Genomic DNA, 16001 nt, shown 5'->3' with positions numbered 1-16001 from the left:
CTTATGTGCCCTTCTCCTCACATGCATGTACCACACATGTATACACACTGACACACATACTCACCACAGACAGATACAACCTCAGTTTAATGATAAAGATAAATAAAATATAGGCATAATGGCATAATATTAAATTTTTATGTTGCTATTACAAAAATTACTGAAATAAATATTGTTTGTTGTAATAACTTAGCAATTATTTTGGACTCCTCACATAGCTGATATTACTTAGTAATTACTTCCAAATTTCACAACTAGTCTCTAAGCAAAACTTTGTGCTTTTCCTCATCTTTATCTATTATTTTTTTCATTGTCTTATTACTTCAGTAAAACGTTTAGAACATATTCAATTTTTACATTTTAGAAATTATAACAGGAATAGTTGTGCTGTTCATGATTTAAAGTATAGTAATTGATAATTGGCACACAATAAGCTTTAAGATGTTGCAAAATAATCTTATAATCTTTTTGTATACTGTGAAGATGTGTCTTTGCAAAGATGTGCCTTCTGATTGGTTTAATAAAAAGATAAATAAACCATAGCTAGGCAGGAGATATTGGCACAGCATGGATCAAAGCTTCTGGAATGAATGGGTATCTCACACACACTCTCTCTCTCTTCTAATTTCTTCTTAAAATTCAGACCTTAGAGCAACTGCCAAGTCTATAGAAAAACAGGTATAGATTGGCCCTTACTTAGTGGGGAAGTTGACAATGGGAGGACTCTGGGAAGAAGAGATGTGGAGAAGCCAGCCAAATGAGGAACAAGTCAGACACACAAAATGGGACAGAGGTACAAAGCTACATGGTGGAACATAGATTAATTTAAAAATGGGTCAATTTAAGTTATAGGTTCTATTTAGGAACAATCCTAAGCTATAGGCCAGCTTTCACAATTAATAAGACTTTTTCATGTCATTATTTGGGAGCTGGTGGGACAGAGAAAGACTCATTGCAATAGGATCCTAATAAACACATTTGTATCACACTAAAGAAAAAGTTTAAAAACTTAGTTTATTACTATGTTTTGATTTGCTTTTGGTTTTTTTTATTTGTTTAGGGAAATTGCCAACAGAAACTTAATTTTTTTTTAAAAAAAAATCTATTTTTATTACCTGTGCTTCTGGGGTCCTACCAGAAAATAGTTACTTGTACAAATGCCTTGAATTGTTTCTCTCATGGTGTCTTCTAGTGGTTTCAAATTTTGATTCTTAGGTTCCTGATGAGTTCTGAGCTTTTTACAGAAGGAGAGAGAGAGAGATGAGTCAAGTTCAGTGTTACCAACTCTGGGTATCTATATTTCCCAGCAACATTTCTTGAAGAGACTGTCAGACCAGCCTGTAATGTAAGTTCCTGGAGGATTGTCTGGGAGTCAGTCAGGTGTAGAAACACAGGTTTGTTACTGGTCCCTCTGTTCTGTTGTGTTGGTTTGTGCTATTTCCTGCCAGTATCAGTTTCTGGCCCCTATGCTTTGAAATCAGGCATTTTGAGGCTTCCAACTTTCATCTTCTTTGTCAAAATTGGCTTGGCTATTCCAAGTCCTCTGTGTCTTTTATATGCTGATCTTGTACTCTGTTTTATTCATGAATTTGGTTCAGCCATTCATCCCTGGTGTACTTCTCTAAGAATCCCTCTGGTCCCCACTCATCCTGCGGAACCCCATGTATGGGTTGTGTTTAAAGGATGTGCTTACTCCATGTAGTGTCCTTGGGTTGTAGTTAATTTGATTCAGGAATTTGTGTAGTCTACTGCAAAAACCCTTAAAGGGAGCCTAAAGCCTTTTTCTCTTGTTGATTGTAAGAGTCTTTCTTTCTTTTCTGCCTCTGAATGTAAGATTACATGGTAGACATCTTTTCTAGCCAAGCATTCATAGGTCTTATTGGACTCCTGTACATGGATACCTTATCTCTCTATGATTGTGAGAAATATCTGCATTTGTTTAATTACATTAAGTAGCTTTATATTCCCTGAATGTGTTTTTTTTCCCTCTTTTTAGGTAATCAAAAGAGTAGATATTTGTCCATTTGGTCATGTCTTAAAGTTCTTAGATACTCTATTCTTTATATCTTCAACTTTTTATATTGTCTACTTGTGTTTCTAAAGAGCCCTCTTCTAATTTAGATATTCTCTCTTCCCTTTATCCAAACTTGTTTTGATGGTTTTGAATACCCACATACATGCATAAATACATACATACATACATACATACATACACACACACACACACACACACACACACACACACACTGTATATTTGACTTTCTGAACACCTTGTTTCTAAGTTTCTATGTGGTTCCTTTTCAAAAATCTCTCTTGGCTGATTTCTTTTTCATATTGCATTATCATTTTAATTTCATTACAATGCTCATCTTATTTGATTTAATCTCATTATATAGAACTATTATGTTCTTCTGAAGGCACATAGCTTTTTGTTTTCTTCTTATATCTTCTACATTATAATTTTTGCTTCTGTTTTCTCACTTTTGCTCATATTTCAAAACTACAACTCTAAGTTTCACATATCTTTCTATCTTCTTTTTAGCTTTGGGTTAATTTTCCTGCTCTATTTCTTAGTATTAATATTTTTCTGATATGTAATTAGTTTTGCTTTCTGCTTCTTTAAAATGAAAAATTAGACAATTACAGAGTTTTCTTTCATTGTAACATGGTTGTTTATCCCTATAAATGGTTCTTCTAGGGTTTTCTCTACATTCTGTATGTGTTTATAAATAGTATCTACTTTTGTTTGGCTTGAGATGTTTTAAGGTTTCCTGTGTGATTTATTCATTGACCCACCAGTTACTCAGGAATATCTTCGTTTCCATATATTTGTAAATTCTTTTAAGTTCTTCCTGTCACTAACTTCTGATTTCATGAATTGTGGTCAAAACTTCAATCTTTAAATTTATTAATATTTGTTTTGTGAAAACATTCTATGCATGTTCAAGGAGAATATGCATTCTATTCTGTTGAGTAGAATAGTATGTCACTTCACAGTTTGTCACAGTAACATTATCAAATTAATGCAGCATAGAAAGTACAAAAAGAACAGAAAACATTCTACCCTAATTAATTATTTATCTGGTGATGTTTCTTCAGAGTCTATCCTTGTATATCTTTTCCTTTAATATAGTTACTACTTTGTCAGCATGATTTACTCTGTTGTTTTGCATGCTATAAACATTTCCTACATTTTATGTAATATTTAAATGGAGTGATATTAAGGGTCATAGTTTTCATCTATGTCATAGATCATAATTTTCAACCCTTTGATACTCCATCATGTGTATTATTCATACTACTTGTAAGAATTGATTATTTGAACTTTACACAAGTTATGTTTTAGTATCTAAAAATATATGACTTATCATTCCATAGTACCAAAAATGAAAATAGTCTAAAATATCTGACATTGATTGTCTCCAAGCTCTGCAGACTGGCATCCTGAGGTCAAGTTGCTGACAGGGACCTGTACCTTCTGCAGATGCTAGCAGAGGACCCTCTGCCTCTCAGAGGTTCTAATAGTTTCGTAAGATGTGTCACCATAACTCTACACTTGCTTTCATGATGCTATGTCTGTGAGTGTCTGTGTACCCACATTCTTCCTCTTTTATAGTATTATGATTAGGATTCTTCTCTGCCTTAATAAATCATACCTGCTATGACACAGTTTCCACAGGTAGCCACATCCCAAGGTCTTTGTGCTCAGAACTCCACAGAAGTATCTGGGCAGATGAGATCATCCACATCAAAGATTTCCTTAGCATTAATATCCCAAAATGAAATACTCCGTCCAAACATCATTAACAGGTTGACAAAAAGTTAACCATAATTTTATTGTAATTTTCACTCTCATCGATTATGCATGTCTGACTGATGGTATTCTCAATATCCTTAGAAATTAATTTTAATATCATTAAAATTAATCTTTATTCTATTTCATGTTAATTTTGCAATCATCATTAGGCATAGTTTTAATAAACTGGATAATTTTCACACTTAATCACCATTGTTACATTTTAATTTGTGAATTATCTTATCTCAGTTTTTAATTTCTAATTGTCCTTTGTATCTAATTTTTCTTCCTGTAATTGTTTTATATTTAATTCTGTAATGCACATGAACATTGTGGAATATGTATGAAGATAAAATAAATATTATAGGTGCATATGTATTGTTGGATACTATTCACCTGCTCATGATTCTTCTTATGAAAATGAGTCCCTTCTTAGTCATTAATTCTTCCACATCAGGTTATATTGGTTTATTGGTGTCTCATTTATCTTCCCACCTATTTATTTTCCATGATAATACCTTTTGAGGTTTGCTATATATTTAATACTTCATAGATCACCTGAATTTTCCTTTTACAAAGTCAAAGATGGGGACTAGAGAGATGGCCCAGCAACTAAAAGCATCTGTTGCTCTTACAGAGTGACCAGAATTTGGTTCTCATAACCCATGTCAGAAGGTTCTCAAATGCCTGTAATTTTACCCCAGATGAATGAAAAGTTTCAAGAATTCAGACAAGTTTGGAAAAATGGCAAGCTGTTATCTGTATGAGGAGGGAGTGTGGAGGTTTGAGGAGGGAGGAAGCAAAGGTTTCAAAGACATGTGTGCTTTATGTCTGAATATTATCTTGTAGAAGACAGAAGAGTCAGAAAATTGCAGTAACTTGAAACTGTCATAGGTTAACAAGTATCACTGATGGTTGTGAAAAGTGTGTTGGGGAGGAACTGATCACATCTACACTTTAAGGTTTTGTGGAGTGGGAATGTAATAGAAAGATAAGAAAGGCATCAAAAACGTGCCCATTAATAGTAAATAAGTGTTGAATGAATGAATGAATGAACAGATTAACAGAAGCATAGTAGTGATAACCTTGGAAGGTGACTCATTCCATTGAATAGTTGACATGGAAGACAGATATCAATGGGGAACATATAGTATAAATTATTCATTCAAAACATCAAATATTTAAATTTGAACTTTTCATTTATTTTTCAAAGCCAAACTTTGGTATTATGTAGGCAATAGCCCTTTATTTTATTTATTTAGTCAATTTAGTCACTAGATAGTTGATTTCTCTTTTTTTCCTTTATTAATGCTTGCATTTTCCCAATGATTCTGTTTTACTTTGTTAGGTAGCTATAACATTATAAATCCTGAAAAATAACACTTTTGTGCCCCAACTTCTAATATTTATGTCATTTATTTACATACTTTGATATCTATTGGCCAGAACATGTAGAGATAAGCTAAAATGATAGCAAGGACTTTTTTTTTTGTGTGCATGATGATAGAGATGGGCTAATATCTCCACCATAAATGAATAATTTTAGCAACATTAGACTTAAAGCAAGACACAATCTAATCCTACTTTAAAATGGTTTCTAAGAATTATTAGGAACTTTTAGCAAATAACATTTAGTTCTTAGTGGAGTCCTGTGCAAATTGCCTGACTAATAGACGTGTGATCAATTGACGTGTCACATTACATTAGTCAGCCTAGATTTTTGAGTCATCTGTGGAATTAAAATCACTTTGGATAGGATGTGTTATTCTTTTTAAATAATACTTAACTTTATGGCTATATTTTATGCAGTTTCTAAAAATGTTTATCCCAAAATAAGCTTCATATTTTATTACTTATTAAAATATTTAATTTTATCTTATATTTAAAGACAGTCCAGAGGTGTTATATAATCTAGGTAAAATATTTAGTTATAGTAATCAATCTCTACTTAATGAGTGAAAAAATGAACATATTTCAGACTGTCATCAGGAGTGATGGTTGTCAAGCTCTGTGACTTTGGGGACATTATCTTACTGTGGTTCATTTGTATTTAAAAGTAGAGGTGGACCTCTGATTCTTCAACTATCCCCTTTGTGAGACACATTTTCTTTTATGATATCTAGAATTCACCTTTGTTGCATTTTATGTGTTCTGTCAGAATTCTAGCTCTTTACATTATGAGATTCAGTGATCACTCATTCCCTTGGGGTTCAACCTTGGAATGGTTCCTTTACAGTTTTTAATAGTGTCAATGACTCTATTCATGTGTATGTTCAATATTCTCTGGAAAACTCCATCTAACATTTATCCCCTCTTCTCCCGATTCTCTTCCAGATAGCAGCTCTGTGGATGAAAAGGTTTTTAATCATACTTTATTTCTTCCCTTCTGACGGATCTTGTCTTTTGTACCTGTCTGTTTGTGACCTGTTAGCATTATTTTAGTTTCTCTGCTGAGTTGTGGAAAATGCATGTCTTCCCGGCTTTCCATTCTTTGTCCTTTAAGTGTCCCCCAGTGTGTCGCATTTATAAAGGGGTAACACCTTGCCAGCTGCGCTTATTTAGTTTATATTCGCCTATCCAGGGGTCCGCTACGGTCAAACAGAGCATTTGCTCTCAAGTCTGGCCAAGTCCAGGATTTCCTGGCTGATTCATGGTCTTCTCCCCTGCAACCTATCCAGTTTTAAGGGCAAGAGAGTACTTGGAATATGATGCATTTCCAGTGCAGCTAATTCCAAAACCTCCCCACACAAAACACAGCTTTGACTTGGAGCTGACCCTGCTTAGCACTCATCATCATCGTAGGTGCTCCGTGTGTAGTGCAGTCGGCCTGTGTTTCCCCATTCTTCCACTTGTAGATGTATGCTAAATACCTGTTTGTTTTGTTTTCTTGTGATTCATTTAAGGCTCGAATAGTAAGTGGCAATGGTTTGGATGCTTCCAAATTCTCCGCACTCCAGGCGTTTGGTGGGTAAGTCCTGAATCTCTCTTATTCATTCCACATGCCAGTAGCACTTATGTGTCTTCCCAATATAGATTTTTTGAAGGCAAGGTGTCTGCATGATGATGGTGGTGGTATGGCGTGCCTTGCTGTTTTGTGTTGTTTTGCTTTTTTAAACAGTAAAATAGCTTTGTTTTTTTAACTATCAGCTACCGCTTAAAAAGTAGCTTTCTTAATTAACAGTACACTACAAGTTCATGGCAAAAAGTTCTCACCTGAATATATATATTGAAATTTCAGGTGGACATATGCATGAAGGAGAGAGCTGATAATGTCACACCATTTTAGAACCTAACATTTTATCATTTCACACTTAAACACAGCCATGCTATGGTACACTGCTGACATCTGAGTAGTTTATTTTTTTCTGCTTCTTTGCATGTTACCTATGCATGAATATTTTTCATTTACTCAGTGGATATAACCATTATTTTTCATACAACATAGGATTGCATGAATGGAGCTGTAGCAAGTGTTGACTTCATATCTATTCCTGTAATATCAGCACTTTGGTATTGTCATCATTTCAGATTTTAACATGTTAGGTCATTCTACATGTGAGTGAATAAGTAAAGGTTGTCTTGTTAGAATTGCTTCATTTCTGACCGGTTCACTTAGTACTGGTTTAATCCTCACCATGGCCTGGGGGAAGGGGTAAGTACTGTTCTGACATTCATTTTACAAGTGAGGATGTCAATGTGTACAGCACCTTAATGGTGCTCCCGTTAATGGAGAAAATAGCAATGTCAATATTTGAACCCAAATGATTGAATTCAAAAGTTCATGTGCTCAAGTCACTGTTCCAGGTCACCTTGCAGCTTATAGTTCTCTAGTTCTCTCTCTCTCTCTCTCTCTCTCTCTCTCTCTCTCTCTTTGCTTAGCCATGTGCCTTACAAAACTTAATACTTCATTGATTCTAGATGAGGCATGTATTTCGAAATATGTATATAACAGCACTAATGATTTCTCCCGGAGTAGTCTCAAAATTGTGTGAGGTGCTATCGTCATAAAAGTTCTGTAAAACAAACGTTTTAGTTAGTTTTTTGTCCCCTGTAAAATATTCATTTTTAATTTAAATTTTAGGGAAGTTCATGCATGCAGACTGTGTTTATATCATTTTCACCTCTCTCTGCCTCCAACTCTTCCTGTGCCCCCCAATTCCCTCTCAAATTCACCACTCTTCTCATGGACTCAATTAAGTTCATTTAGTGTTGTTCATGTGTGTATGTTCTTAGGGCTGACCCCTGAGGGTTGGGTCACCTCTCAGAGGGCTCATCTCTAGAGAAAAGTCCCTCTCTCAGTAGCCATTGACTGCCTGTGCCTCTTCACTGAGTGGTGAGGCCTTGTGAATTTTCCCCTTCCATAGGGACGTGTGAGCTGCTGTGTTCATTGTTCAGTGCAATGTTTGACCTAAAATTTAGACATAACTTATGCAACTATATACTTATGCTTATATACTTATGAACATATATTGGGTGTTATATGTGTTGAATTTTTACTATGTTTGTCTATAATATAAAGAGAAGCCAAAGGTTTTAAAGGTATAGGTTTTCATAGTCTGTTCTTTTGGTTTTTTTTTTTCCAGCGAATTGTGGAATGTGCTTAAATTTTATTATCTATTGTTTTATAAAACTCTTATTTCTTCAACTGATTTCCTTTATGGTAGTTACTTTAAGGTTTCAAGCTTAAACTTCTTGTAAATTTACATATGTATATATGTAAATATATTTTAGCTTATTTTTAATTTTATTTTAATTTTCCCCAATAAACATGATGAATAGGTATTTTGTAAAGGGTTTGTTTTAGCTCTCACTTCTGGGTCACAGTCCTTCACTGTGGGGAAGGTACAGAAGCTGGTCCTTCACACTGCATCCACAAGGAAGCAGAGACCGTGAGTGCAGACACACTACTGGTGAGATGGCCTTCTCGGTTTTATTCAGTCCAGGATCTCAAGCCTAGGGAATGATGCTGCCCACAGTGAGCAGGTCTTCCCACATCAGTCATGTAATCAAGATAATGTTTTAAACATTCTCAGAGGCTCTTATTATGTCCTTAAACATGTGATGAATGGCTCACATTTATAATGTCAGAGCACTATGAAATATCCATAGGAAGTTCATAGGTAATATATAACTCAGTTAATATATAACTCAGTTCTTCACTAGCCTATAAAAGCTATGTCTTTGCTTACTAAAAACATTCATAAAATTAAATAAGAGGATCAACTTCAATAATAACTTAAGCTGAATTCTAGTAGAGTGTGAATATGTGATGTGGCATGGTGTCATGGTACTGGGACATGGGCATCTCCACCTGCCATTGTGCCCATCAGTTCACAAACACCTTGATCCCATAACTCATGTTGGGACATGAATCTTTATTATTGTGACAGCAACAGAGTTTTATTATATTTGTTATATATAAATAAATGTGTGTGAGGGGTTCAAGTTTAGTATGTATATGTGTATATGTGTATATGCATGTTGTGATATAGTACATGGAGGTCAGAAGCTGATGCTCAGTACTCTCCACTTTATTTTTTTGAGGTAAAATCCTTCACTGAGTCTAGAACTTGTGGACTCCATGAGACTGGCTGGCCAGCAAGGCCAGGCACTGGCCTGTTTCTGACTCTTAAACACTGGTTCTCATATATAATCAGCATGTATTCCCCTTCGTGTGTGTGTGTGTGTGTGTGTGTGTGTGTGTGTGTATGTGTGTGTGTGTATGTGTCTGGGGGTGGGGGAGACAGAGACAGAAACAGAGACAGTTTGTCTCACTATGGACATATTTGACCCTTGTATTATACCTTTTTAATATGGTGGCTATTAACTCCTTTTTGAAGAAGGGTGAAAAAGGCTTGAAATAAAACTCTTAGAGAGAGAGAGAGAGAGAGAGAGAGAGAGAGAGAGAGAGAGAGAGAGAGAGATTTATGTTTGTCCCTGAATGGTTATTTCCTTTTGAAAAAAATAGAAACAAAAAATAAACAAACAAAAAAGCCCCAGCGCGTTTTTTTCAGAAATATTTGCTCATTTTACCGTTCCTGAAAATGGTTGATATCTTTCTGGATATCAGGCAGCGTAGCTGTCATTCCTCTTCACCACACATTACTGTGCTGGAAAACCGAGAGTGGGACACATCGCTCCTTGATGCTGTCTGTCTTGTCTTTCCCGTGCTGTTCCCACACCCAGTTCTCATCAGTTCCCACTACACTACATCCATCCTCCCCTGCTTTCTCCTGAATGAGTGAAAAGCAGCACACGCTTCCTGAAACTAGATCAGAGAGCTAATGCATGCATGCTCTGGTTTTTTGATCAGCTCTCTATACATTCTTTTTGGTGTTACTGGAGAGAATAAACCAAGCTGGATTCTGTTTTGCCACTGTGAAGGTTCCAAGAGCCTCTGGGAAAGGAACCAGGAGAGAGAAAATGGGAAGAGAAAACCAAGTTGAGAGAGAAGACTGGAAGGAGTCACATATCTCAGTGCAGTCCATAGCCCACACATTTTGATAGTTTAATAATGTTTGGATTATTTTCATCATAAGTATAAAGAAAGCAATCATACAGAAAGCACATGCATTTGCCTAGGATGAGTGTCTGGGTGATACGTGAGAAGGAGACAGGTGTAGACAACAAAAGCAACTCTAACATCTGAAAAGGCAGCTGGCAGGGGGAGGAAGGCTGATTAGATTGAGGAGCCTGATACCAAACACAAGGACATATTAGACAGAGCCACAGGGGGCTGCAGGCAGAAGGCTGCCTCCCAGAGGAGCCCTGCTTGGAGTAAGTGGCCAAGCTGCATGGATTCTATGGATCCAGTCTTAGCTGAAGCAGCTTATGAGAAATGCAGCTCTGAGATTGATGCTATTTTGGTTCTAGGGATGTGGCAGCTGGAGGCTGCCATCAAACTATCAAGCTCTTATCAAATTCCCTCTAAGAGATCAGTATCTAAGTCTGCCTTCCATGGGACCCAGCTGCTGCAAAACAAAACCACTTGAGCAAATAATTGTGGATGAGATGGTATGAGACACTTCTCCAAATATAAACCCTTGTTTCAATTAGAATGGCACCCTTTGGAGTATCTCCTTCTTTAGCCACCTGTTTTCAGAGTCTCCTTGGCTGCATCAGGAACATTTCAGTGGTTCGCTGTGCCTTATTCTCAAAGTGCCAGCCATGTCTGAAGGAGAATGAAAGGAAGGCGACAGCTTGTTCCTCTCCAGAGATGCTACTGAGAGACACTCAGAATGGTTTGTACCCTCTGATATACCATCATAGGCTTCTAAGCAATTAGGCTGTCCTGAACCCTGGTAGTAGGATTGTTTACCTTTGTTCCAAGCAGGCAGGGAAAGCAGCAAAATCTGTAGGTGGCATGTGCCCAAGCAGACTTCACGTGGTATCTGCTCTACGAACCAAAGTCTTCATGAGATGGTTAAAACAGGCCTACAGTGGTTCCATGTCTGCTAAGTGTGTGAGACAGCATCAAGTATGCTTCCTCATTGAGGGAAAAGTAGTTGTTGTCAAAGTGTTGAAGGAACAAGGTCAGAGTCAGAAAGTGAAAGAAATAGGAAGCTTTTTAAGCCATAAATGTGGAGTCTTTTTTTTTTTTTTAAATATGATTCAACAGAGAGGTGAAGAAAGACAGTTTAGAACTGGAGATTCCCACACCTTTTCCTCTTCCTCAAATGGTCTTCCAAGACTTGCTCTGAGAACACTTCTCAAGATCATTATTTATTTGGCTCACATGATGGCAGTTTCTTGGTTCTGAAATGGTCAGCCTCTGTTTCCATACTCACAGATGTATTACAACCCCTGTCCACCATTCCCAGGATTCTGGATCCTTGCCAGTAAAGAGGCCCCGAGAGAGGTCTTTTGTGAGAGAGGAGGCACAAAAGGATCAGAAAGGAAGAAAAATGGAGAACAGAGCTTGAGAGAATCCCAGAGAGGGGGTGGGGCCTTTTTTCTGGCTTTAATTTCAAATAGTTCAAATTGAGGAAGAAAAAACTATCCCAGATTTCCATGGCTGTTCAACTGTTCCCATGGACACATGGCTTGCAAAAGCATACAAGTCAATGTTTCCCATTCTTTCTTTGTTTTATGATTCACCCTGATTTGCAACAGCTCTGTCTTTTGTTATAAGGCCTAATGAGTTAGGGGCATATGGTGTTCATATAGCTGGGTGAATTTTTATGTATTTCTGGCACAAATTTGACATTGCTTTTGTGTTTATATTTCTCCATAAAGTTTGGAGTACTGTATTGTCCTCGTGATTTCTTCCCTATTCTTACATTATATCCCCTTCTAGCCAGCCTCTAAATTATCCATTTAACACAGAAGCTAAGTTTGTTCTGATTTTCCAAGGCCCCAAAGGGCTGCTTTTTCTCAGATAGCGTCTTCTCTCTATTACCCAAGAATTGTTTCTTTTAGTCTGTCCTATTTCACAAAGCTGGCTCTTGGATCTGACTTTCATGAATAAGAAATCCCCCTAAGCATAGACAGTGAGGGTACCCACTGCCATGATCCCTCCCCCAAGGCCTCCAGTTGAGCCCACATCCTTCCATCCTCTGCTTGAAGGTCTCCTAGTGTTTAGCAGTGAGATTCCCCACTCAGTAAAGCCTGTGCCAGCCACTATAGGATCATGGTGTAGGGAAATAGGAAACCCCAACTCTCACTTCCAGTTAGGTGCTTTCTAGGAACTTTCCCTTTCTTCTAGAGCAAAGAGCTAGCTTTAAGTTAGACTGGATCAGAGATTGTTAACTTTAGGACATTTCTGGAATGGAAACAAGACCAAATTCACAGTTAATTGTTGCACAGTACTTTAATCATAAGTCTATGTTTTAGCCTCCATTCACACTGCCGTTGACCCCAGCTGCAGCTTGTTTCTCTAGCTCATGTTGTGTCCAGTGTCCATGTTATTGAAGGTTAGTGTCCTTAATCACAGATGTACATACCAGCTCATCTTCATCTGCACTGTGATACGCTGATCCTTCTTTGTGCATTTGAATAGCTTTCCAGATTTCCGTCTCTATTTCATGAAAAGAATGCAGTATTCATCCTCCATGCTCTCATTTGCTTTCTTATCCATATAGCACCTAATAATATCTAAAACTGAATAGTCATTTTAAGGAGTGTAGCTTGATTAAATGATTACAGAGAAAACATAGCAGCCAGTTCTAGTCACACTTGTGCCAGAGGTGGAGATGGAAGATGAAAGGAGTGTGTAAGGGAAGAGGAACTCCTGGCTCTGCCACACACTCAGAGTACACCAAGACTGCAAGTGCCCACGGGCTTCCATGAAGTCCTCCTGCAGAGTAGACATACCTTATCTTAAGTACCAATCAAGTGTTACCACCATAACTTATGATATCTATGGACTGGGATACACCAAACTCCGAATTTCATTGATGGCATGAAAAGTTTTTGATTCTTAATGAAGACTCATACAGTTTTGAGATCCTGGGTTCTCACAGGATTACCCACACACTTTAGAGGAGATCATAATCACCTTCACTCTGCTGGCACCATCAATATGCACAGCACTAGTTAGCTCAGATGGGGCCTGATTTTTCTTTGTTAGGTAACTAACTGCCAATGAAAAACACACCCAGGAACATGAGATGTAACTCATTTGATAGAGTGTTTGCCTAGCACACACAGTGTCTTGGGGTTGCTCCCTAGTACAACATGAACTGGACATATGGTCCACACCAGTAATCCAGATAACCAGGAGGGTCAGGAGCTCACAGGTACCCTCAGCAACATAATGATTTTGAAGCTAGCCTGGGCTACACAAGATCCTGTCTCAAACAAGCAAGCAAATAAAAAACCAACAAAGATCTCACTTTCCCCTGCTTTGTACAGGTTATTAACTCTTGTTAGCTCTCATTTTTAGAAGATGACTTATGTCGTGGACTTTCCAAACTGTGCGCTTAGTAAAACCACGTCAGTTTCAGTGATGTCTGCCACACCCTACACAACTCACAAGGCTGAAATTTTCTCAGAAAATTAAGTTCATAAACTTATTCTTCCACATTAACATCCTGACCCCATTCAAAGATTTTCTCCCTTCAGGATCAACACACACACACACACACACACACACACACACACACACACACACCACTCCATCCAGTGCAAGCCATTTTCACCTTGGTCCTGGAGCATCATAGAAGGAGCCACCTAACACAGCAGCCTGTGGGAAGAGCTCACCCTTGGAAAAATTAGATTCATTGTTAAGAAATCTTAGGAAAGTGGCAGCAATCCTTTCAGTGGGCTGAAGAAGGGGGGTTGCAAATCTGCAGCCAACCCATGCTACACAGCAAAGTACTACCCCAGAGAAACATCAGATAATAACCTTGAGGAGAATATGTTTGCTGAGGAAAATTGCTACTAGACACATCACATTTCTCCAGAAGCTCCTCTGTGTTCGGCTTCCTTGGTGAACATTTACATATTCAAAATTTCAAGACACATCTCTCCATCTCTGGTTTGCCTCATATTCATGAATAAATCTGAGAGTTTTAAATACATCACACAGAATCCAGCTTAATCTCCTAACACCTTCTAGATGAAAGGCCTGAAAATTCCATCTTAGTGAATACAGTATTCAAGCTCCTTAAAAAAGTGTCAGTTATATAACTACAGAAAATGTTACCCGTTATATGGAGTAGAATAATGACCCATGTTAGAAAATGACTATATTTGTTTCTTCTCTATTGCTGTGATAAAACACCATGACCAGAGCAATTTATAAAAGAAACCATTTAATTGGGCCTACAGTTTCCAAGTGTATGTGTTCTTGACAGTGTAGCAAAGGCATGGCAGCAGGAGCAGCAGCTGAGAGCTCTTATCTCACACAGTAGTAGTCAGGGAGCACACTGGAATGATGGGAGGCTTTTGAAGCATCAAAGTCTGACCCTGTGACACACCTCTTTCAACAAGGTCAAATGTCCTAATCCTTCCCAAACAGCTCTACCAACTTGGGACTAAGAATTCAAATATATGAGCCAATGGGAGGCATTTTCACTCAATCCACCACATTGCATTCCATTGGCTCATGGCAATATCTAATGCAAAATGCACATAGTCCAATTTTAAAAGCCCCCAATAGTTTTTCAGTATCAACACTTTTCAAAGTCCAAAGTCTCTTCTGAGACTTCAGGCAATCTCTTAAAAGCACCCTGTTGTAAGATCAAAAATCAATATTTACAACATGCAATGGCACAGAATATATGCATATATAATATAGATTCCCAAATGGAGGAATGGGAGCATAGTGATAAAATACTGGACCAAAGCAAGACAGAAGCCCTGCAGGGCAACCTTCAAATCCTGTGGCTCTATGTCTGACATCAGATGACTCATATGGTTCTGGCCTTTTGTCTTTGCTTCCCGAAATATGCTTCTTTCTTAAGATGGTTAAATTTCATATTGGTAGCTCTCCTTTGTCAGATAACTCATGGCCCTGGCATCTCCAGTATCTTGAGGTCTACAAGTAGAACAGAATTGACTTTTATAGCTTTATAAAATGACCTCCTATGACCTCTTGCCCTCTCAGGACCTTCATGCATGAACTGCCCTGCAATACATTTCCTGGCCTCACCAGCTCTCCTTTACTGAGAATGAAGATTCTACAACCCCTTTCCTCATGTGTATCCACAACTCTAAAGCCAGAGGCACATGAAGGGTACTGCCAGGTTGAGAAGGGATCTGGTCCCTTTGAATCACATTTGCATTGTTTTTGTTTCAGAACATTCTTTAGTCATTTACTTCCATAGATTGGAAGCCTAGTTGGGTGGGATCTTCCACCAAGGGTACCCCTCCCTCTATTCCAGTTCTGATGAGGCCTCTCCTTTATTCTTTCAGCACAGGTCTTGGTGTCAATATTTAATTTCTTGGTGTTCTTTTTTTCTTGAAACCGAGCATTTTATATTTGTTTTTGCCTCACTTCTCATTTGCATGGCAGCCTACATAAGAGTGAATACTAATAACCACATGACAGAATCAATATCAGGCTTTCTTGAAATCTGCTTTGCCAAAGAAATTTGTCTATTACTTTTAAATTTAGCCTCAGGTAAACTCTTTGGACAAGGTCAGAAAGCAACCCCATTGTTTACCAAATGCCACAAGAATTATTTTGAGCCTACTTGTTAATATTGTCTCCTCTGAACCTTCTTGAGCTGATCTCCATAATCTACATTGTTCTCAGCACTAC

The 16001-nt window shown here is 37.7% G+C and overlaps 1 protein-coding gene across 1 annotated transcript in view; it reads left to right on the top strand.

The window, feature by feature from the left end:
* Window positions 1-16001, top strand: part of Unc13c (unc-13 homolog C) — a 400087-nt gene that overhangs the window by 83195 nt on the left and 300891 nt on the right. Inside the window, exons 2-3 of the mRNA XM_051197944.1 lie at window positions 6131-6153; window positions 6700-6764. Of these exons, the coding sequence (XP_051053901.1) occupies window positions 6131-6153; window positions 6700-6764 (88 nt within the window). The remainder of the gene's footprint in view (window positions 1-6130; window positions 6154-6699; window positions 6765-16001) is intronic.

This window comes from Phodopus roborovskii, unplaced genomic scaffold (genome assembly GCF_943737965.1).
Source record: "Phodopus roborovskii unplaced genomic scaffold, PHOROB, whole genome shotgun sequence".
Taxonomy (NCBI): Eukaryota; Metazoa; Chordata; class Mammalia; order Rodentia; family Cricetidae; genus Phodopus; species Phodopus roborovskii.
This window is presented reverse-complemented; position numbering and strand designations above follow the sequence as displayed.